The sequence below is a fragment of the Trifolium pratense genome, linkage group LG4 (genome assembly GCF_020283565.1).
Source record: "Trifolium pratense cultivar HEN17-A07 linkage group LG4, ARS_RC_1.1, whole genome shotgun sequence".
NCBI classification, from domain to species: domain Eukaryota; kingdom Viridiplantae; phylum Streptophyta; class Magnoliopsida; order Fabales; family Fabaceae; genus Trifolium; species Trifolium pratense.
In genome coordinates this window covers 49413267-49437783 of record NC_060062.1, presented here as the reverse complement: position 1 = coordinate 49437783, position 24517 = coordinate 49413267, and the positions used below count along the sequence as shown (strand labels likewise).

General features: G+C 33.7%; 1 protein-coding gene and 1 pseudogene across 1 annotated transcript; one reads left to right on the top strand and one right to left on the bottom strand.

Moving 5' to 3' along the window:
- Positions 1–3471: 3471 nt before the first annotated feature.
- On the top strand, positions 3472–21637 carry LOC123920569 (protein MICRORCHIDIA 2-like). Its single transcript, XM_045972851.1, has 18 exons — positions 3472–4117; positions 4200–4274; positions 5804–5838; positions 6628–6706; positions 6819–6908; positions 8020–8095; positions 9490–9568; positions 9658–9786; positions 11554–11655; positions 13386–13493; positions 13581–13715; positions 14597–14689; positions 17204–17255; positions 17340–17451; positions 18072–18282; positions 20163–20236; positions 20919–20961; positions 21047–21637. The coding sequence occupies exons 1-18, from the start codon at positions 3892–3894 to the stop codon at positions 21143–21145; spliced, it is 1818 nt and encodes a 605-aa protein (XP_045828807.1). The 5' UTR covers positions 3472–3891; the 3' UTR covers positions 21146–21637.
- A 1370-nt stretch (positions 21638–23007) lies between these two features.
- LOC123922826 lies at positions 23008–24021 on the bottom strand (annotated as a pseudogene).
- Between the last annotated feature and the right edge of the window lie 496 nt (positions 24022–24517).

Below are 24517 nucleotides of genomic sequence, written 5' to 3'. Positions count from 1 at the left end.
CATGATACAACCATACACTACTCATAAGAGTTTTTGGTAATCATTGAATGCTTTTAATGCTTATCTCTCAAATCAATTTAAATAAATTAGCACTTCTCACGACCATTATCATAACACGTAGAAAATGGACAAATAATTTTATTGCTAACATAACTAACAAGTAGTTTTTTTTATTTTTATTTTTTCCTATTGAACTTTATTCATGGGATCTCCGGTCATAAATGTTGAATTTCCATTAATTATCGTTTTTCAGTGACATAATTCTTTTTCTTTCCTATCAATTTCCTTTTTCATACTATAAACACGAAGTCTAAAACAGATGCTAGTAGTTATAGACATATACCCTAAGGAAATCACAATTTTCATTTTCAAATTAATATTTTTTCTGATAACATGACACAAAAGAAAATATAAGCAGGGACGGATCCAGAAATTCTCATAAGTGGGGTCGAAATTATTTGCCTTAAATATTTATACAACATATATTTATTTATAGGAAATTTCTATGGTCCAATTTTTTTTTGACTGCACTGCTGTATTCTTTTCTTAAGATATACAATTAGCTTTTTAAAAATGGAAAATTAAGAATGGACTAAAATAACACACTAACTACTTATTTTGCGGCTCTTAAAATCATTTTTAAATATATATTTTTTAATTTATTATACATTTAAATTATATAGGAAATTCTAGTAGTAGTAATTGATTAAAAATAATTTAGCATCTTAATTATTATTTAAACAATTATATAATCTTTTATGCTAACTAGCTGCAGTAACCGACTATCACACTTTCATTAAGGTTTAAAAGAAAAGAAGTGACATTTCCTTAAAAGTTGCTTAATCTTACGTGGCACAATAGGACCCATGTGAATAGTGTTAAGAACCCCAATTTAGGCAAATTCTTATCTACCCATCATTGGAAAAATGGGTAGAGTAGTCCATCTGAGTAGGCAGCATCAAGACCATCCATTTATTTTTCATCATTTAAGTTATAAAAAATATATAATTTACATACTAGTAACTCAAAATAGTTTAATTGCAAAAATATCCACTAAATTTTCATTTCATCTTCTTCATGTTTGCAGCAAATCAACTTCTTTATTTTTTTTTTTCCAACTAAACAATTCTTCTTTTTTTCTAATTTCTGGATAATTTTCGTTTTTTCTTGTAAGTCAAAATTTCGAATCTTGATATGCCATAAACTGAAGTGAAATATTATAGAGGTTTTGTAGAGCATGATTTTACGAATATAATGAAACAAATTTCGTGTTTTTTGGACAATTATAGAGGGAGAAATCTAAAAAAAACTTTTTCTTTCATGGAGTTCAAAGATTTACGAATTTCTCTGTAAACCTCACTTTTTTATGTTTAAGACTTGATTATTTTGTGTTAAGATTATTAGAAATGTAATTTCGGTCGAAACCCACAAAAAATCATACGAAACGGTGTCGAAAAACAGAATATACATGTGCTGGAGCGCTACCCGGATTTTGACCCGTTTCTGGTTCGTGGGTCGACCCGCTAGAGGTTGAAGATGATACTATTCATGCGTTTACCAAGCCTACTTGCGGATTAGAGAGAGTGCGAGAGAGTGTGATTGCTACGAGCGTCCGTTTTTTATGCCGTTTTTTGCGTTAGGTTCGATTTAACGAGCTTTATTTTAGTAATATGTTTTCTAAATTTTTTGTTGCGTCAAAGATATTTTTATAAAATATAACACTTTATATTAGTTAATTAAATATTTTTTAAAAATAAATTATTATGAAAAAAATATGTTACAAATATAATACTCTCTCCGACAATTATTATAAATAAAAATTCAATTTTTATGTTCATTGAGTAAGTGATATATCTAGTCTAATATATGGATAATATACATTAGTTATTCAATGAATCGAAAATATAAAGTTTTACTTTTAACTTTGACTAGAGGAAGTGTAATATATATTATCAAATGCTCCCACATAAAACTAATTCTATTGCAAATTAATGGAAGTAGAAAAAAATAACACTAACGATTAATTACTAACTTTGATCATTTCATCGAAGAAAAAAAATCTTATGATAGTTGATGGGACTTTTCTGCAAGTGCACAAAATCGCTACCAAGTAATAAAGTGATAAATTATTGTCTCCACAGGGATTGAAGTTCCTTGGCCCTCATTGCCTCCTCCTTAGATTTCTCCTAACTCTCTCTTGAGTATCACTAGTGTTCAAAGTTAAGTTGGATAAGTGGGATGACCGGAGTTCGAACTTCGCCTTTCTGCATATATAATACAATGTCCCTGCCAATTGAGCTAAGCGCACGGGACAAAATAAAAAATCTTTAAAATCTATATTAATTTTATTTCTAAAAGAAGTATCTATATTAAAATTAGTGTTAAAATTTAGTGGGTGTTTTTGCAATTAAACTATTTTGAGTTACTAGTATTGTAAATTATAAATTTTTTATAACATAAATGATGAAAAATGAATGGATGGTCTTGATGCCGCCAACTCAAATGGGCTATTCTACCTATTTTGTAGGAATGGGTACCCAAGTTGTCACCCCCAATTTAAGAATCCAGGGATAAAAATGCTCTAAGTGTATTCACAGTAAGAATGCATATGTGAGTGATGTGGGGGCATTATCATATTTCAAATGGGGTCAAAGAATAAAAGATATTGTTTATTGGATAAAAATATAGGATGAAGTGGGGTCAGCAGCTCCCATTTATCTCTACTTAAATCCGTCTCTGAATTTAAGAACATGAATTCAAAATTTTATTTCCAACCACTTTCAAATAGTGTTAATAATTTTACAACAATTTCCAAAAAAGCATCTCAACAATACAATACAATTTAAACACAAAAAATTAAGACCCACGAGGTTCAATGATTAAAACATATGTATCTTCTCCCTCATAGATGAAAGAGTTTAGAACTTACAAAAAGTCAATCACACTATGATCACCATATTGTTATACAAAATTATAGGGAAATAAAAAACCTTAGCATCAATGAACTGTTTGGCATAGGTGACCATTGTCGAAGTACCGATAACTACAGGAGTAGTGAAACCATCATGTATGTTGCAATTGCCAAAATCATCTTTAGCATAACTCTTTAGATTGTTGTTGCGAAGATTGTTGTTGCAGATGACTGTAACCTAATAATCGGAGGTGTGTTATTACACTAAACTAAATAATTATCTGCAATCTTGCACAATTCCCTCATAGTACAAACAATTTTTCTCGACAATAATAAGCATATCGAGGCTATTAAAACACAAAAATTAGACACAAAACAACTCAGGAATTAGAACATTTTGATTTGTAGAACCATAGTTACCAAAAAAAACAAACTATTTTTTTTGTTTACAAAAAGAGGGCAGATCCCAAAAAAGAAACTAGAACACTACGCGAACACTCTGAGGCATGCAGGCGCCGGATAGATAATCAAAAATGAGACTTTGGAGTTCTCTAGAACATGCAAATCAAAAAAATTCAAAGTTAGACTGAAATGAGCTAACCAATCAGCTGATCTGTTTCCTTCTTGCCATGTATGGTTAAACTGAACATGCCAATTCATGTTTTTGAGATCACGAATACGCTTGATCAAAGTAGGATTATTTTCCGTTAACGTTGCAGTTTCTTGTTACCATGTCGACCAACATCTTCGAATCACTTTCTACTTGAAGATGGGTAATTCCTTACCTACGAGCTAAATTCATTCCGATATACATGCCCCACATCTCAGCATAGATCTAAATTCAAAAAACAAACTATTTTAGTAGACCATAAAAAACAAACCATAGTTTCTATTCTCTCACTCGGCCAGGCAAAGTACAGAGTTGAGAAGTTTGGAGCTTCAGCAGAGTGTACCTTCGTTCGTTCCTCTTCTCTTCCATCATGTCAATGCTTCCCAAATCAGAGACAAACGGCGTCCTCATCCCTATCGTCGACCTCGACAGCGACGACGTCGTCTCCTCTACAATGATCGACGTTCATTTACCAGTTCGGTCACAGCAAAACCTTCCCGAGTCAACTTCAACTCCGTTCGTCTCTGAAAGCCGGAGTTTCTGGAAAGCCGGTGATTATGTTGTTGGTCCTACTTCAAAACCATCTCATTCTCAAGGTCTTCACATTTTCCTTTTCAAAATTTATTTTTTCTATTTCAATTAATCTATTACTGATTTTGCCCTAATTGCTTTTTTTAGGTTATTTGGATCATGCACGAGTTCATCCCAAGTTTCTTCATTCCAATGCAACTTCTCATAAGTGGGCTTTTGGAGGTGTGTTTTCTTTTACCTCAATTGTATGCTTGTAACAACAAAATGTTATTTTTGCAATTAATTTGTTTGGTAACTTTGTAAGTTGTAAAGTTGTTTGTTTCAAAAGTCTTGATATAGGAGTTTATTTGATTTTGAGTAGCTCAAGTGTTTGACATGACAATTAAAAGAGTTCGGAGAAAAATGTGTCAATCCGAATTAGTTTTGTTAAGGAGTCCCACATGGGGGGGGAGTCCTCATCTTACAAACTGGTTTTGTATGGTTGAGTTAGGGCTCAACTCCCAATTCTAAGAAGTTTAATAAATGAAGCCAACTTTCAAATTTTTATAACTTCAATCCAAACATAATGTTACTTTTTTCTTTGTTCTTTCTTTTTCGGGCATTGTCTGTGTATGTAATTATCGGTTTTCCAAGATACATGGTTGCTTTTGAAGTTTTATTTGGTTTAAAGATAGTTTTTAGATTTTTCAACAAATATCTTGTTGCCCATATAAAATAGAGAGATGGTGTTACCAACAACAAATGTCAAATCTTCAAAGGAGCAAGGTTTCCAAGCTCCAACTGATGTTGAAGGGGCACGGGATGACAGAGAGGGACAAGACAGTTACAACCGGTTGGCAGGTTCATGGTGCCATCCCTGCCAAAAGAGGCACGATAAATAGGTTGAGAGGGAGAGAGCAAAAACTAGAGAATGGACCATGAACCAATTAAGTGTAATAAAAACTAAAAGTAAGTTAACTGATTGTAGTATCTAACAGTAAATCTTGGCAAATAAGAAACAAGTGAACTGGGGCATTCTTCTGTTAGTAACTTAGTATCACTCTTGATTTTGGTTGCTTGGCAAAGTTAGAGTTTGACATACTCCCTCCGTAACACTTTATAAGCAAAAATGCACTTTCTAGGTTCATAATATATTTAATGTATTTGGTTTATAATATAGACCAGATACATTAAATATACAATGAACCTAAAAACTGCATTTTTGCTTATAAAATGTTACGGAGGGAGTAAGATACAACTTATGCTCTCCAGCTTTATGAAGTTTTTCATCAGGCAATGGCAAATGTTTGAGCACCCTCCTTGTCTGTACCCAAGAAGTTAAAATAAATTGCTCTCTAAGACCGTTTTTAAGATTTTGGGGGTTTATAACGAAAATGATGGGTCAGGATTGAACATCTAGATCACGGACAAATATGGATGGCCGAATAATAGACACAGGATAAACCTAATTCAACCCGGAAATCAAGCTCAAGGAATGAGCACTGCCCCAGGCTTATATGTTATAATTTGGCTATATCTCTATTCTATAGTCGTTACTTGATGTGGGATCTCAACATGCTTCTTTGGTGATTTTGGATATAGCAAAAAGAAGAGGTTTATAATATCTTATGGCTTCTCTTATGTTGAATGAAAACTTTCTTTTTTTGACAAGAAATGAAGACTAGTTTTTAATGCTTTTGTGACAACTATTGACAGGATTTTAGTATATGATATTTACTCTCTTATTCATACACTCCTCTCATTATATGCAGCAATCGCTGAGCTAGTGGATAACGCTGTTGATGAGGTATGATTCAAATCAATAACAATTCTGTTTTCTAAGTAGCTACATAGTACTAGTTAGTAAACATGAAAAATATTGTTGAATGTTTCTTGACTGCATAAGTGTTCTCTTAGTTGGCTATATGTTATGACATTTACAACTGGCACAAGTACACTGTTGTGGTTGAAGGATCGGTTTAAAAAAGTCTGCTGTCCATGTGCATTTCTGTTGACTTTTAAAACTGGCACAATTATACTGCTGTGGTTAATCTATAAATAGATTCACTCTTCATTGTAATCAGATTAAGAATCAAAATACAATATTCAGATTCTCTCTAGAATAGCTTTAGAATCTCTATAGTATAGATTCAGATATGTAATACTGATGAAGACCTGCCAATGAGTGCGTTTGTTTCAGATATTTTAAGAAATAATCTATTTCTTTTTATAAAAAAATCACTCTTATCATTTTAATAGTGTTTATGGATTTTCTAGAATCTATTTTTCTAAAGACAAGGAACTTAAGTGTAGGAGCTTCAAATCCTAAAAAAATTATTTTTATCTGGAGTAGCATACGAAGTCAATACTGGATACACAGCACGATGAAGGGAATGATAGTAAACAAACGGAAATTGGGTTCAATTTTTTTATTTTTTAATTTCTCTAAAAAAAGTCTAGTTTTTTTGTTTAGAACATTTTTTCTAAAGCCAAAACAAATGCACCCACTCAATATGTCAGAACTTTTAGAAAAGCTATTAAAAATGACTGTATTCGTAGAGCAAGAGGAGTACTAAATTTTCCTCTGTGCTATTAGATTCAAAATGGTGCGACTTTTATTAAGGTTGACAAACTTGAGAACATGAAGGATAATTCACCAGTGCTATGTTTTCAAGGTATGCTATCCAAACATGCATAATTTCTAGTTATAGTAATTTACTAATTTATGTTGGCTTGATATGCCGGTTGTTGGAAATAAATTTAACGGAGCACATGTTTCCTATGCAGATGATGGTGGTGGAATGGATCCCAACTCATTACGAAAGTGTATGAGCTTGGGTTATTCGTCAAAGAAGTCGAAGACAACAATTGGACAGTGTAAGCGTGTAACTGAATTTATTCTATTCGTTTCTTTAAGCAAAGGCAGTTGCACAATCATATGAGAGATAAATGGTTTAATGATTGTTTAGTTGCATAAATAGAGAGAATGTTTTTTATAGTATTGACCATGAAAAAGTCATAAAACATTTTTTGAATATGAAAATGTGTAGAGATCAGCAATAATAATTTGCAGAAACTTAGTTATTACGAGTTTTTTGTCTTAAAATTATGTACTTTCAGCATATGACTTAAAGAAATCTAGTAACACTAATAATTTTTTTCTATTGCTTACATGTTTTTATCTTTTCAGAATGTTAGGTTTATTTTTGTTTTCATTAATGCAAATGTTACATTTTTGTGATTACTCGTAAATGGAAAAAATGAACCATGTAGTGGATCTTTGAAGGATTGAAATTTAAATGTTTTTTCATTAGACATAATTTACCACATGACAATACTACATCTTTTCACCCATGTAACAGGTTGATAGAGACCCGTGTAGGTAGTGATAAGGAAAAAGGGTAATATGTAATAACGAGTATGGTGAGGATATATGGTAAATAAAGAGTGGGCTATGATGCTTAGTTGGTAAGTTTGTTATGCCTTAGGTTAGTAGTATAAATAGTGAGGTGAGTTGAACTGTGATAGTTATGTAATATTATTGAGTGAGCCATTATGGTTAGGCGCAGTTTTCTCCATCTATGAGGAGCTTGGCTCTGGGGTAGATTGAGATTCATTCCCTTCTACAGTTTTGAACATTTTTCGAAATTGGGTTGAGCTGAACCCAACATTACAAAACCGGCTTGTAAGGTGAGGGCTGTCTAAGCTTTATAAACACTAAATAGGTCATATCTCTAGGCAATGTGGGACTAAATCCACCCCTTCACACCCAACACAATGAAGGTGTTGGAGGCTCCAATGAAGGCAACCCAAATGCCGCAATTAGGCGAATAGGGGAGGACCACAGTGAAGGCTGAATTTCTAACATTCATTAATCAAATACATTCTATTTTCCACTGTTTTATCACTTTACTTAATTTATGTTTCTTAAATTTCGGGTTCCCATCACAGATCCTACTTAGTAAAAGAACATGTTGTTTTGTTCTAGATGGCAATGGATTCAAGACTAGTACTATGAGACTGGGTGCTGATGCTATTGTATTTAGCAGGTCTACACGTTCGGGGTACATTTTTATCCTTTATATATTGGTTTGTGTGATTGGATTTTAATTATCTTATATACTTTCTCAGTTTTGAGTTGGTTTTACATACTTACTCCTTCGGGTGCAATGGCACAATAGTGAATTAGGAGCGTGCATTCAATTGGTCCATCTGTCTTAAGGTCAACTTTAATACTTAATAGTAAATATCCATTGACAGCTAATCATATATTTTTAGGAGGTGGAACAAGGGTTCATGTATTATTGGACTCTAAAGCAATAATCTCTTCAATCATTGCTAATACTCCCTCCGGTCACTATTACACGAAGAAAAAAACTACTTTCACGGTGATTAAGAAATTCAGTTAAATGCAATTAGTTTTCTAGATTTCGTGTAAAACGTGAATCAAAATTACTAAATTGCCCCTTTTGATATTTAATGGAAAAACTCACTCAACTACTCACATGAAATGTTTTTGTATTAAATGAAGGGTATATTAGGAATAATAACATTAAATAGTTCAAAAGTAGTTAACTTTTGCTTATAATAGTGACCAAGATTTGAAGCACTTTTTTTGCTTTAATAGTGACTAGTGGGAGTAGATGACAAATAAAGGCACAATGGAAAAAAGATAATCTATGGTAACTCAGAAAGTCGTAAATTGGATGAGAATCAAGAGTAGAATAGAATTTTACCTACAGAGTGCGATAGGCAGGTCAGCGGAAATGTCAGGCTAGTACATAGTGGGAGAAGAGATTGGATTGGGAATTGAATAACGAGAATCAAGAGAAGAAGAATTTTGGGCTTGCAAGACATAATTATTGTTCATAATAATACAAATTGATGAAAAAAGGGTCATTCTATGACTGTAGAGCTTTGGCAATAGAAACAGAGGATTCTAAATGATGAATCTTTTGTTCTTGAGATGGTGTAGATTTAGATGTACCATGTATCCTTATCATCTATTGTCCTCCAAACGACCCCCTAACACTGCCAATCCAACTTTTTGCCTAATATGTTCACTTCTTTTGTATCCCATTGCCACCCATCCACCACATCATTTTCACCTCGGTTACTCTTAACTGTCAAAAGTCTTGTTGACATTTTTTTCCCCAGCATTTCTGTGATACTGTTGCTGGTGTTATAGTGATTCAATAAAATTTACCTTCGAGTTTGATGGCCAATTTGCAATAGTTGGTATATAGAAATAAAGAAAGAAAACAGCAAATATGTAGGGTATGGTGTTTTTTCTGGAGATATTTAGTTCTTTGTATATGCATTTCTAGTTTTCCTGTGAATGTATTATGTGCAGAGCAATGTTAGTACTCTTGACAACATATTTTCCTTTTCCCTTATCCCATTTATATGTAAAAAAAACTTATCTTCTGGAATTGAATTTTTAACTTCTATCCTTCAGCCGGGCAACACAAAGTGTGGGTCTACTGTCCTATACCTTTTTGCGGAAAACCAGGCAAGATGATGTAATCATTCCAATGGTAATTTTCCTAGTCAAATGTTCACATATGTAACAGTGAATGCTTTCTACTGCTGTATTTTTATATATACACTATCATTTTCATTGCAGATAGATTTTGACATATCTGGCAACTGGGCTGAGCCAATTGTTTATAGCTCACTGGATGATTGGTCAGAGAACTTGAAAACAATTCTTGATTGGTCTCCCTTCACATCAAAGGAGGATCTCATGCTTCAGGTTAATTGCATTCTATTGTATATCCATGGAATCTTTTCACCAAATAAAATTACCCACGGAAGTTTACCTTTTTGAAACAACATAAACCAATTTTTGGGACATATACTATCAGTTTTGTAAATATTTCAAGTAGTTATTTGCCTCTAGAGAATAGCTTAGGCTTGAGAAGTGTCACATGGGTAATTTATTAGTCACAATGTCCAAATTTTGGACTCACATTCTTTACCTGCCATTTTCCTCCACATGAAACCTTTCTGTTTTCTGATTAAAATGTTTCATTAAGACGAGGAGAATAAATTACAATGGAGTATAAGGAATCCTTTTGAACTAATAGTCAAATACAAAAGAGAAAACATGAATGGAACAGAGTTTCGTAGTTCCCCAATATTTATGTCAGGTGAACTCCCTTAAAAGATTATGTGCTTTACTCCAAAAAGAAATCAAGTACCCAATGTTATCCTTAATCAACTGTTGTGCCATAGAAACTTCAATCATGATGAGTTAAGCTCCGAGCATTTGCACGGAATTCTAGCCTAAGTTTCACATTAGCCTGTTCGACCAATTTCTCATAGACTGATAAATAACACAATAGACTGTTGCACGATATGGGTATGTGCTAGTCATGGAATTTCATTCATATGCATGCCCATGTGGTTTATGGTTCCGATGTTGCATGGGTACTCCATTTTAGACAGAGTACCGGTACCGGGTACGTACCGGGTATCGGTACGCGTATGGTACTCCCCCGGTACGCACCGACGCTGTACCTATTTTTCTTTTTTGTTTTTTGCATTGGGTACACGTGTGGTACACCTGTGGTACGCGCGTGGTACACCAATAAAAAAAAACATGATTTTTTTTCTCCTTTTTCTTTTATTAGTTTTTTTTATAGGAAGATTTAGGTTTTTTATTTGTTTATAATATAAAAGTAGCAACTACGGCTAAAAAACAATAACAAAGTAGCCGCCGAAATTATTCACTCATTCATTGAAAAGGAATAGGCTCAATTCAAAGAGAGAGGAAGATCTAGTTTTTATTCATACTGATCTTCGTCTTCTCTCGAGGAAGAGAAATAATAATACTTATAATGAAAGTGCAACAAAAATGTGGGATATTCGTATAGTTGAATGAGATTTATTTAATATATAGTTGATATTCTTGAAATTGTTAGTCTTTCTCGCGGTGAACCTAACTAGAGGTCGCTCTTTTTAGTGATGATGGAGAGGGAAACAATTGACTCTTTTTGAGCTAATTGCTTTTTAATTTTATATTTTGATGTTTCGAACAATTTAAATTACTTTTAAAGTGTGGTGTGATATTTTTTATGTTTAATTATTTGTTTTAACAATATAATTCTATTATTTAATATATATAATTATATTTTAAAAAAAATATAGGGAAGTACCCGTACCATAGTTTTTCTAAAAATGACGTACCCCGTACCGGTACCCGTATCGGATACCGGTACCGTACCCGCACACGGGCAACATATCCGAGCAGACCTTTTTTCATTTTATGATGAGATATAAATTCGCAGTTACTTACTGTTACGGGGTCTATATAGATTTCTTTTTGTATTATGCTGACATCAATTCTCATTATAATGGCATAATCTGTTAGGGCACTGGCCAAAGCACTAGTGTGTGAATCACCTCAAAATGATGTATGCGATCAAGGAAATGTAATAGAGCTATTGGTAGCTCATTTCTACCTTCAAAATGTTAACTATGGATTCTTTTTGCTGATCAGTTTATTTATACTTTTCAGTTTGAGGATATAGGATCACACGGAACCAAGATTTTAATATATAATTTGTGGTTGAATGATGAAGGAATATATGAATTGAGTTTTGATGATGATGATGATGAGGTATGTTGTTTATATTTAAATTTATTGCTATTTATGAACTTTTTAGTTTGTAGGTTATTGGAAGTGTATTTTCAGATATTCTTTAATGGATGAGAAAAATATTCAAATATATCTCGGTTAATATGTGTTGACATTATTACAAGGTTTGGGTAGGGACATAAGAAAAGAAGTTCTTGATATATTATGTTGGAAAATATTTAGTTTCCTAGTTTGTTATTTCTAGGAGATTCTAAGCTTATCTATTATTTCCTTTTATGTTTGTACTCTTCCTATTTAAACCAGCCTTGAGCTAAGGAATAACACACAACAGTATTCACTTATTGTTTTCTACATGGTATCAGAGCCTCTATGACTAAGTGGTCTAGAATTCGATCCCCGCTCCCCTCACTTTCTAATTAAAAAGTGGAATTTAAGCATATGGTAGGTGGGCCTATGCATTATCCACGCTTCAAGCCCAAGTGGGCTCTTGCGTGAGGGGGCGTGTTAAAAATAATATAAAACCATTGATATGGCTCTATCCTAAGACCTTAAGGTTTTGGGATAATCGGTTATTTGACATATTATATTGATACGATGTGTTTGAATTACAAAGCACATGTATATGTACCTATTTATACTAACAATTTGGGAGAAACTGATATTACTACCATGGTAGTTAAAATTGAGATTTTATACAATCGGAAAGGGGATGTAAAATCACAAAGCGTGCAAATAGTAAGGATATACAAAATTCACTCATTTATGCATATAAAACAGCACATGGTAAAGAAAACCTTAAATCAAATCACACTTGAAATACTTATATAAATTTGAATTCATAAGCAAGTCAATAAATAAAGTCTTACAAACTCTCAACTCAGCGTCATGAGTCACAAACAAAACAACTAAGCTAGTAAAAATCACCAAGAACACCTTCAACCTAATTGCTTTTCCTTTTTTTTTTTTAGTAAAGACGAGTTAGGCCCAATATATAAAGACTAATATACAAAATTACAAAACAAAATCATAAAATGATTGAGATTCATCTTATTTTAGATGCCTCTTTATCACCAGCAGAGCTTACTTGGTGAGTTCCACAGACTACACAAATAAGTACTTAAAATTTACAGCATTTTTTATGAAGAAGATTGCATGAGGCATTCCATCATATCTAGGTAATCAGAGTACCTAAAGCCATAGGGCTGAGATAGCGTTTTTCTCTATTTACATTCTTTCTTCTGCTCTTACTTTTATGCTGGTTTTTATTTTAAAGTTAATGATAATGCTCTTGGATGTTGTTTCTAATTGTCCCCGCCTATTTGTCTTATTGTTAATTCAGAACCGATTGGGGCCTTACTAGTCTTCATTAATATCTTTATCACAAGAAATGAGTTGCAAGAGATGATTTTGGGTACCGACTTAGGTTTTTGTTGGTGATTTTACGCACCTTCATTTGGTTTATGTAATTTTGTCATAACTTAGTTATTTATGTTGATGCAAAGAAATTAGCGATATCAAGTGCTAGGTTTGGCCATTTTTTCCATCCTGTCATACTCAATTCTAGAAAACATATAATTTTTTATACTTGCTGTTCACATATTCAGCTATTTTGGTGTTGTCCACACATGTCTAAGGTAGTGAGTGCTTGGGGGGTGTAGTATCTGCTTGGAGTGCTATTACTATAATTTTTTATACTTGATATTGTTCAATATTTTGATAGCAATGACAATCTTATTTGTTCTTCTGCACAGGATATCATGCTGAGAGATGAGGCCAAGCCTGAAAGTGGGAAGAAGTTGAATAAAAAAACTGTTCAGCTTCAGTCACATATTTCTTACCGCATCCGTTATTCTTTTCGGGTAATGATTAATAGAATTTTAGGTATACTTGTTACCATTGATTTCTAATCTTCAATTCTATTCTGATTGACCTATAATATTTTTCAGGCATATGTATCACTTTTGTATCTCAGAAGATTTTCAAACTTCAAAATCATACTAAGGGGAAAACCTGTTGAACAATTTGACATTACGGATGAGTTAAGACATTCAGAAGTTGTTAGATACAAGCCTGCGAATGCGGTTAGATCAATAATATGACAGTTTATATTATTTAAAGCAACTTTATACAGCACTACATTATAAGTTGCCAGATATTCCACATAAAATGAAATATCGTTTAATAGATAAATAGAAGTTTGCATGATATAAACCTGTTTGTATAGCTCTTTAGCTCCAGGCATTAAATCGAAAATTTATAGAATTGTTAGTTTTGGGAATCCGACCGCTATTTTAGGAAGGTATATCAATTAGTCTAAAGATCTGTAATTATTTTGTAATTTGTAATTGGGTTGTAAGCAATGTAATACCCTTTAATCAACAGATTTCCGCTCAGAGCAGGGGGATTGTTCAATGAAAGACAAATCATGGGTAATTTTCTAGATTAGTTAGTTAACCAGTGGAATGATCATAGATTCAAGATATTTCTGATTATTCATTTTGGTAATCTTCCCATTGATAAGTCTCTTCAAGCATTACTGTATGAGAGATTGGTGAATAAAGGTATCACATGGGACTAAGGAGGTGCAATATGGGAATTCTGATAAATATTCATTCAGCAGAAGTAGAAATTAGTAAGTTGACAGAGAGAAATCAAAATGTATTTGATTAGTGGAGTCTATAAAAGGGGAAAAGTGTGAGGAGAGAGTAGGTGGTTTAGAATGATGAAAGGATTGGGATGAGCAGACCCTCCAAGATTTGCACTGTCTCCCTCCTTCCCCATTACTCCCTTTGTGCATCTTTTTCTTTGTTCAGTATCAGAAGAAGATATAATATTATCTGATTGGGATGACTAACAAACAATAATTATTTGTCTAGTATCCTATCGCCCTGCAAACATTTAACTGATTAAGAAAACAATTTATTTTTAAATTTTTCAAACTAAGTACTTCGGTCTGTTTTAGGCAATGGTGGAGATGACCATTGGATTTATAAAGGAGGCTCCTAATCTTAATGTTGCTGGATTTAATGTATACCACAAAAACCGCCTAATCAAGGTATGTTCTGACTTTGAGTGCTTGAAATGGCTTATCTCAAATTGTATTTACTTCAGCTGCATTTTCATGTATACATATTTTTATTTCTTTTCCCATACAACAAATGAACAAATCACCGTTCTTATGTATGTTGGAATTAGGAAAGTAAATCAATAAATCACCGTTCTCATACAACAAATCCTCATTCTTGGTCGAGTTTATTTGAGTTCTCATTTGCTTTAGTTTGTTTGGATGTCTATGTTCCTAGTTGTATTGTGCCTTCTTTCGATACGGGTTGTTTTACATTTTTGAGTGTTTTTTATCTCAAAATCTCCAAGAAAGTGGGGTTAGAAAACATAAATACAACCTTCTTCAAGAAAGTGGGGTTAGAAAACATAAATACCAACACCTCTTTAAAGGCACTATGGCATTTTGTAGTGTGTGTGTATTCCCTTTCCTTTTTAGAGTGGTGATGTTGCTACTGTTTACATTCTAATAAATCACATGCCCTCTTCTATCCTTGATAATCAAATGCCTCTTTGCATTCTTCCTTTTTCATACATGATTTCACATGAGATCTCTCAATAAACGCTGTGCTTGATCCTTTAAGTGTGTCGCTCTTGGTTTCGCTCAACCCCTAAAGGATTATCATTATTGCTCCCTTGACCACTACATTATCTCATCTTAGCCAGTATTACCCCTTGAATCTGTTCCGTTTTTAGAGTTTCCTTTCTAAACTATGGAGCTCATGCCCCTACTGTGCTTGATCCTATTCTACTGTCTCACTCGCTGTTCATCCAATATAACCCCATCCCATTAAGGAACACTCAGCGATGTTCATCATTTCAAACTTTACCATTGTAAGCCACCTCCACCGATGCCTCTGGACACAGTCCTTTGGAGTTTTGACGTTCTCATTTTGCTAATGAGGTTAGTATAGACTCGACACCAAGTCCAACTCCCAACACTGCCTCTTGAATCTGAGCCTCCCATTACATGAAAAAGTTATAAATCTAAATTGTAACCTGCTGTGAATTCAAAACCTTTTGTTCAACACCAACAAGAACACAGAGTTGAGCAAATAACAATAGCAAACAAACTAAACAACCAAGCAATAATATAGCAGCTGTGTAAAGCAAAACCACAGTCAATCCAAAACACAAGATAAAGAGAAAAGAGGAACAAACACACCAAGATTGGTTACCCAGTTTGGCCTAAATTGGCCTACGTCTAGAGGAGAGAGCAACTCTTCGATCCAATATCAATGAGTCTTTGCAAGAGATACAAAAGAGTTGCAAGAATATAGCTTCAAGAGTTCTGCAAGAACAAATCCTATTTTCTACCCTTTTCTCCCAATCTCTTAACAAGAGTTACAAAAGATACCAAGAAATTGTTTCCAATTGCTCAGCAAGAGCAATCCCCAATTTTTCTCCTATCCTCTCTCAACCCCTCACTCGATAGATTTCACTCAAGACCCATTAGAGAAAGCTTTGATTTCCTCCAATGATCCCTAGCTACCGAAGGTGTTTCTCAAGTGTTTCCCAACCCTAGAATCTCTCCCAAAAGGCACCAAGTTCCCTAAGAATCGCCTCTTGGTTTCACCCTAGGCTCCAAAGAATCTCTCAGGATTACACAACAAATTAATGAAATAAAACCCACTTGGGGTTGGTCGAGTGGTGTTGGCTTGGGCCCTTGGAGTATGCTCCTCTCAAGGTCTCAGGTTCGATTCCCACTGGTGCCAATTTCGGTGGGCTAAGTCCATACAGAGCAAAAAAAAACTCTGGCTTTAAATGGGGCCCCCGCAAGTGGGCGGTGGGATTGGTCCCCTTGGATTAGTCGGTCCTAAGGCCGGATACCAAGTTTAAAAAAAAAAAACAAATTAATGAAATAAAGCTAAAATATGGTTCAGATCCCGAGACACCCGCCTTGCGGATGAGGCAGAGTCTAAATCTTCCAAACTTTCACAACAAATGCTAAGTGAGATTATAAGGCACCCTCAACATAACCTTTCTCATTATATCACTGTGTTATCGGGAACTTTCTTCTTTGCATCATGTATGACATAATTCCTTATCTTTAGCATTTTTTCCCTAGTCTATTGGTGGTGCATTATCCCATACTTTGTGAAAACTTAAACCAGCACGGCCTTGATTGACGAGATGCATTCCGTCAACATTGGTTGTGTCAGAAGATTGTCTGCCTTATGGCTTCGTATGGCCTTATCTCATTAGGCTTGGTTGGGTAGATCAACAGTATGCTTCAGAGGTTCTGGATGATCTTACCAATATTCCTATTCGACCCAAAAATGTATTCTTCATCTTAATTCTCACAAACCTCATTTTTTATTTTAGCTTCAGTGATTTATAATGTTTTAATAAATAAACTTCGATCATTTTTAGAAAGGCAATTGAACCATGGTAAGTTTAGAAGTTTCAATGTTTTGTTAAGAAGACAATTCAAATAGAAATTTGTTCATTAATGTAATATTTGCATACCATTCTCATCTGATGTGGTTACCTTTTTGTGAGAATGTAGCCATTTTGGAAAGTAAACTCAGATGGTTCATCTAAAGGGAATGGTGTTGTTGGTATGTTCTTATCCGCCTGTGTTGATTTCTTCATATAGGAACTTCAAAATATCCATGGTTTTTAATTTACTGGTGCTTATTTAGGAGTTCTTGAAGCCAACTTTATAGAACCGGCACATGACAAGCAAGATTTTGAGAGATCACTGCTGTTCTTACGTCTGGAAGGGAAGCTGAAACAAATGATTAATGATTACTGGTTTGTTTATACTTCATAGTTTATTATGAACAGTTTCCTTTATTTTAATCCATGATTACATTTTTCTGCTCTTTGAGGGTCGTGCCGTCCCTACGAGCTGACTTCCCGACGGTTGTGCTATACAACACTTTACTCGGTCTTTACTGTCAGCCCAGTTTCTCATAGAATATAGGATAATGGTTATTGACAAATGGAAAAATATTACAATAACAACACATGATGTTCGAAAGCCTGTCCTCCACCAATATCAAATTTCAATAATTGGTTGCTTAACTTCATATTCCTGATTCTATTTAAGCAGATACCACAGACAGTTACAATTAAATACAGTTACCATAGCTGCAGTCATAATCCCAAGCAGTTACACTTACAAACACAATTAATTAGCAGTTACAAGTTATGAATATAATTTTGTTAAAAAAACGGTTATGAATATAATTCAGTTGGTCCTGCATTTGGAGGTCTGTTGCTAACATATTGTTTATGAGAATTTTCCAGTAATAACTAAAAAGGACTTCAGTATGTGAAAGTTTATGTGCTTCCTGATATTTATTTTCTAGAATTTCCATAATATGTGGTTACATTGTTTGATTTGGTGAAGTTTTTTCTGGACTACACAGGAAGGGTCACTGTCACTTAGTTGGATATCAGCCTATTGGATATCAGCCTATTCGACAATCAGCTGGGCAATTAACTAATTCACAGAATGTGCTTCTTGCTGATCCACAAGATATTTTCTTAGCATCTGGGCATCAACAAGTTGTGAATTTAGATCAGCCAGATGAGGATTTTCGTGCAACTGACAAGCAATGTTCGACTCATGAACAGTGTGTAAGTAGTTGATGTAATCTGCAAAAGGCTGTATTTCTCTAATTTTACCACCTATAATCAATACTTGCTTCCGGATGTGGAATGAAATATATTTTTTAAATAATTAATTTAACAAAAGTAGATGCATACTAATGTGAATAGAGTGCATTCATAATCATACCTATTAGAGATGTTGATGATGCTTTGAAGTAGCTGCCAGTTTGCATGAGTTCTTCTAATGTCTAGTGTTAACAAAAAAGAGGAAGACATTTTGAAAACGTATAACAGATTATCAAGGCTTAGTTGATACAAGGTTGCACTTGCCAGAAGAGCACCTCAGTTGATTGCATTTGGGGTTTGGTTCAAGAGTGGGGTCATTAAATTTTAGACAATATTAACTGGGATTGAAGGAGTGCTCAATTTAGCTGAGTGGCTTATCAACAATTTCTAAATGGTAGAGGAAAATAGAGGGAGAGTACAACCATAGGTTCCAAGTAGGATTAATCTAATTGTAAAATGCTATGGGAGTATTTATAAAATAAAAAAATATCATTTAAACCTAATTTATTGCACGACCTGCAATGTTGTACGGTACTCAATGTTGGGCAATAAAGAACCTGGAAAAAAAGGTTCAATTCTACAAAGATATGAATGTGTTACTGTGGACAGTAATCCACACAACACATGATATAATTCAGAAAGAAATTGATAGTATGAAATTAGGGTAGCTCCCATAGCAAAAATAATGGTAGTCTCTCATGATATATTGTTTGGGCTTCTGTGGAGAAGATCAATATAAACTCTGTTACGGAGGGTAGACTAGATAGAAGATAACCAAATAGTTGAGAGGAAGAGGGAAACTTGGACATGATTAATAGCTGGACATTGTATGATCCATGACATGTTGGCTCCATCTACTAAAAAAAAGGGTTTTGGTAGTTGTATAGGAATTACCAAAATCATTTTAATCTCCCTATTCCATATATCTTTTATGTGTTCAAGCGGGAAGCAAAACAGCAGAGTAGATATCGACTTTTCCCCCCATGCATTTGAAACAATCATTATCGTCTAACCCTCCTGTATAGCTACATCATTTGTACAGTATCTTTTCTTTTACCAAAGTTTTTCTTTCCCTTAATGTGGTCCTATTCATAATTTCTTACAATGTTGGTTAATTAGCATTATTGGGTCAAGTGATGTCTGTATACATTTGAAATGGCTTAAATCTGCTTGAATGGATTACTCTTACAGTGTCTTTGGCTTTATCTTATTCCTTTCTTAATGAATATGATGTATATTGAGTAGAATGAGTTACATTAATTTTTTTTTATAGAGCCAGCTAGTCAAGATGTAGGAATTGTGTTTATTACTTCAGAATATTTTACGATTTGTCTTCTACATGAACCTTACATAAAGGGTATACCTCCATTGATTGCGATGATATCTACTTTGAAACAATTTTGATGTGGCGTGGCTTCAAGTACACAGATTGCAATGATATCAACTTAGAAACGATTTTTACTTTTCCAACATTTCATTTGTTGTGAATTAAATTTGTTGCTGATACTTGTACACATCTCTTATGCTGTAGTGCAACAAAGAGGTTAGAGTTCCTTTTGTTTTTTTCCTTGGTTGTGTATGCATCTATGTAGATCTTTTGGCATAAAGGTAATGACAAGATGGATAGAATTAAACCTTTCCACAACAACCAAGTCTTACCTTAGTAGCTGAATAGTTGGTTTTCCACTGCTACTTTTATCTGAGCTTGGAATTAGCTATGTAAATCAGTCTTCAGTCTTCTACGAAAACAAAAAACATTGGCTTTTTATAATGTTTTTCTTTTATTTTCTGAGTACACTACTTTTGGGGGCTCATGAGTAATGTGTAGTTTCTATCAACAGGGTACATCAATTGGAGCTCCAGCACCCGTATCTATTGATGACATCTGTGAAGAAAACATCAAACTTTTCACGAGGTAAATACTTTGTCAAGTTATCCACTATACAGAAACAAATGAAATACTTCAAGAAAACAACTTTTCAATCCTTGTTAATAATTATCGACAAGCTATATACCCTTTCCCTCAATCTAAGGAACATAAACACTTGTTCAATTTTCTTTTATGCTCTTAATGGGTGTGCAGTGTGTTGAGCACCAAGCAAAAGCTTAATATTGACTTTTTCTTTAATTATTTTTTTTTTACTTATCCTACTCATGACAAGCATGTGGTTTTGAGCCACCATTGTTCAGTTTTCTCTTGATTTTGCATTTTTGTTGATAATCTCATTGTCTTCTAGTTGAATGATTCTCTTTTATAAATGTACATGTATATGTTAGGATAAAATATTTAGATGTTTTTCTCATAAGGTCTCTTGTTACTGATATTTATGTCATGCATTACCATATAAATGAAATTTCACATCAATCAAATGGTTTATGCTCCATTAAAACATCTTATATTGGTTGTACAATATAGAAATAATGAATCATTAATAACTTTATGGCATATTGACCAACGGTTAAATATTTTTAAATTCTGGCATTCAAGGTCAACATGACAATCACTTTGGGGTATATATACTCTTGCTTGAGGTGCCTGGGCATGTTATTTACTATTTTTACTAATGAATAAATTCCACTGAAACCCTTTTCTACAGGTGTGAGGAGTACAGGCAAAAGGAAACAGAGTTGAAAACGACGGTAATAGTGATTTTAGAATTAAGTTTGATTTTTATGACAAAGGTCACTGTATTTTATTTTTGTTCTTGTTGCTGACATAAAATAGGTCAATGACTTGGAGAAGGAGTTGAAGGAAGCCCAAGCCAAGTGTGCCTATGTTACTTCACTTATAGAGGCTAAGAGAAAGTCGAAGAATGTATGCTGATTATAATTTCTTGATTACCTTCCAAGTAATGTGTGCCTCTGGGATCTGGCCATAACAACTCTGCCTGATTAGGAGAAACCAAAATTGCTTTGGTCAAATACACTTTGCATCCTTATCTAATTTAGCGTATGTTTAGTTTTGTGTTTACAATCTGTGGACTTACGTTGGGACGAGTTAAATTTGACCGACTCTGCAGTGATACTTGTGGATTTTACTAGAGAAATCAATTTGCCGTCCAAATCAATTCCATATGAAGCAGAATATTGTTACGTTTTTTGGAGTTTGATTTTGCTGATAATTGTGTTATCGTATGTTTGATGTATAACGTGTAAGACTGTTTATCCTCACCCTATTTCAATAGATTTAGCTCCTCTAAAGTGGATAAAGTAAGAATAGTTGATTTTTCAATGATTTATTATTCATGTCATAATATTAACCACCGATGAAGTACTTATAGGATTCAAATTTGGGTCCTGGGATTTAAGTTGTTTATTTGAAGTTTTAAACTGTTCTTTCATTTTTTTTTAATTTTATTATTACACACTCAAATATAGTTTATGTTCTGATTGAAAGTGGTTGAAGCTACAAGCTGTAGATTTAGGAAGGACACTGACAGAAAAGGTTGAAGTTGGTAATGGTGTCACTGAAAACAAACTGGCTAATAGTCTGTTATAAATCTAATAATTTATAACCACATAATAATAGATTTATTAGTTTGCTAATCTTATGGGTTGTTTGCAAACATTGTAATTGTGATCATTGTTACGAGTTAAGTACCTTTTTATTTTTTATTTTTATAAGGAATAATCTTATGGGTTATAAGAAAATACCCTAGAGCACAACTTCAAACTTGGGACTCATACTAACTATTCATTGAAGTTATATTTTGATGCAAGTTTCTTAAATTGTACAGTGTTAAAAAACTTTTCTTTCTTTCATGATTAATCAAACAATGGTCTATTTTTAAAGGTGAATCATATTATTATTAAAAATAGTAAGAGTTTACCTTAGAGCCGTTTTATAGGAGGACTGTGTTTATTTTTATTTTTTTGATAGAGGGAGGACTGTGTTTTAATAGGTGAGATGAATACTTACCGGCAAGAATAAGAAAATGTAACAAAACTAATAATGAATTGGTTCAGGTACTAGTTTTAGGCTCCTTAAGCAGGTGATCTTAGGTTCTATTCCTAACTCCTACGTATGAAAAAATTTCGGTTGAAACGGGGAAAACGCAGCTTATGTGCCTCACAGATTTTCAATGGAGATTAAACATCGGTAACGAATTTTCATTCTTAGCTATAAAAATATCATCGTACGGTAAGAATTTGAATACATAAAAGCAATGTTCAAATCATCAATTGGCTTCACAGTTCACAGTAGTTATAGTTTTCAAAAATAGTCTATATTCATAAGAAGTTGGTTTAAATTTATGGTTGTTTTTATCAATTCAGATATTTGTTATCTTAAAACATATTCTCTTAATCAATATAGATTGATATTTTACAATATTGTCACTCTATACGGTGCATTGAATTTCGATCACCTAGAATATCACGAACAACAAAAGTAAATAAAGATTAGCATAAAAATAAAAGTAAAATCATGTTAGTAAAAGTTAATAAAGAAAAAAAAAAATTGATGCATACTCTTTCATCTATAAATATCAATTAAATATATCTGATCGATCTTTGAAATTTGACATTCTCTACATTCTAATGATCCTAATCTTGAATTAAACATTTTGTAACCAGAAAATGAAATAAAATATTTAGCAGAAAGAAAGTATTAAAGTGATGTAAATATATGAGCAGCAGCAATAATGTTCAGAACACTTGCTTTCAGGCTACGGTGCTCTCGACCTTCTATTGTTGCTGCTCATATATTTGCATGTAAGTTTCTGAAAGCGAAACCATATTAGGTTTTGTTTCTGACACGTGCAAATCCTGCATCTCATACCATAGTTCTTGTGATTTTCAATGCACAAACGCCCTATATGAACCTTCACCGGGTTTGCCATCATGAACAATGTTTGCAATCAAATCATATTTAGAGCAGAAATTCTGCAGGTTTTCTTTTGCTGCTGGCAAGGGAATGTAATCCTTCAATTCCAGATTCTTTACAGGAAAGTTGACTAAAGTAGGATTCTTTTCCACAAAATCTTTGTTCTTAGTAAATCGCGGCATGTGAAGAATCATATACTTAGGCAATCTGGTAACACGATACCACATCCTTGCTATACGAGGATGAACCACCTCGGTGACAGTCTCACCGTCAAACTTCTTTAGTATGTTAAAGAGTGTAACCCGAGGGATCACATCCTCGAAAAGAGGTGGTGGCAACTCCAACCCCAACATTAGAAATGGCATTTTTGAAGTTTCTTTAATGTCGAATGCATATCCCTTATCTCCCCCATCCGATTCGTCCTCAACATTTTCTTTAATAACCTCTCAAGTTCACCCTGAAAACACTCATAAATTATGCTCATATTCTTCTTTGAAGTTTTAAGATCAGAATGCAATGTATTAAGAAGCCATGACACAAACTCAACTGGATCAGACTGCACACCTATCCGAAACCGTTTGTTACTGCCAGATCTTCCTAGTCAGTTCACCGAATCGATGAACAAGTGGAGATTTACATTGTTCATAGTTTTCAGGGATAAGAAAAAAATTCCTCAACAGTGTTAACGGTAGTACTTACCACAAAACCAAACATGCATACACATTTAAATTTGACAAAGAGACAGAACATAACTTCTCAAAGTCAAAATCCAAAACCTTTTTGTTAACGGTATCAAGATAAGGACAGTCCCTTCGAACATCCACATCGCGACTATTTCTTCCGGCTAATAGTTGTTTGTTCATGATCACTGTCATCATTATCCCCTTCATATTTATGCATAATCAAAGAAGAATTCTCATCCACTCTTTGCCTTTTCGAAGCCATGTTATTTGATCAGCTACAAATATAACAAGCAAGATGCTCCTACAAAAACGAGAGTAGAAGCAGAGAGAAGTGAAGCAACCAGAGGATATATTTATCGATAATTTAAAAAGCTAATTTTACCCAAGATTATCAAAACCGGACCGGACCAGCCGGTCGGACGTGAACCAGTCATGAAAACGGTTCGATTTTGAGAAAAAATGGATAGGAAACCGACCGGCAAAAAAACGCGTGAACCGAGGTCGAACCGGGACGAACCGGCCGGGCGGTTCAAGCGGTTTTGCAGTTTTTTTTTTTTTTAAACAAAAAAAAAGAGCAAAACGACGTCGTTTTAACTTTTTTTAAAAAAAAAATCTGAAACAAAACAACAACTTCGTAGGAATAGGAAAGATTTTTGTTTTTCATCTGTTTTTCATTTGGTTTGAATTA

What these genes read in the sequence shown, in the direction of transcription:
- LOC123920569 (XM_045972851.1), top strand. Translation starts at nt 3,892, where the DNA reads ATGTCAATGCTTCCCAAATCAGAGACAAACGGCGTCCTCATCCCTATC. An exon ending in AAAACCATCTCATTCTCAAG is followed by an intron (nt 4,118 to 4,199) that starts GTCTTCACATTT and finishes TGCTTTTTTTAG; the next exon opens with GTTATTTGGATCATGCACGA. An exon ending in ACAAAAACCGCCTAATCAAG is followed by an intron (nt 14,690 to 17,203) that starts GTATGTTCTGAC and finishes GTGAGAATGTAG; the next exon opens with CCATTTTGGAAAGTAAACTC.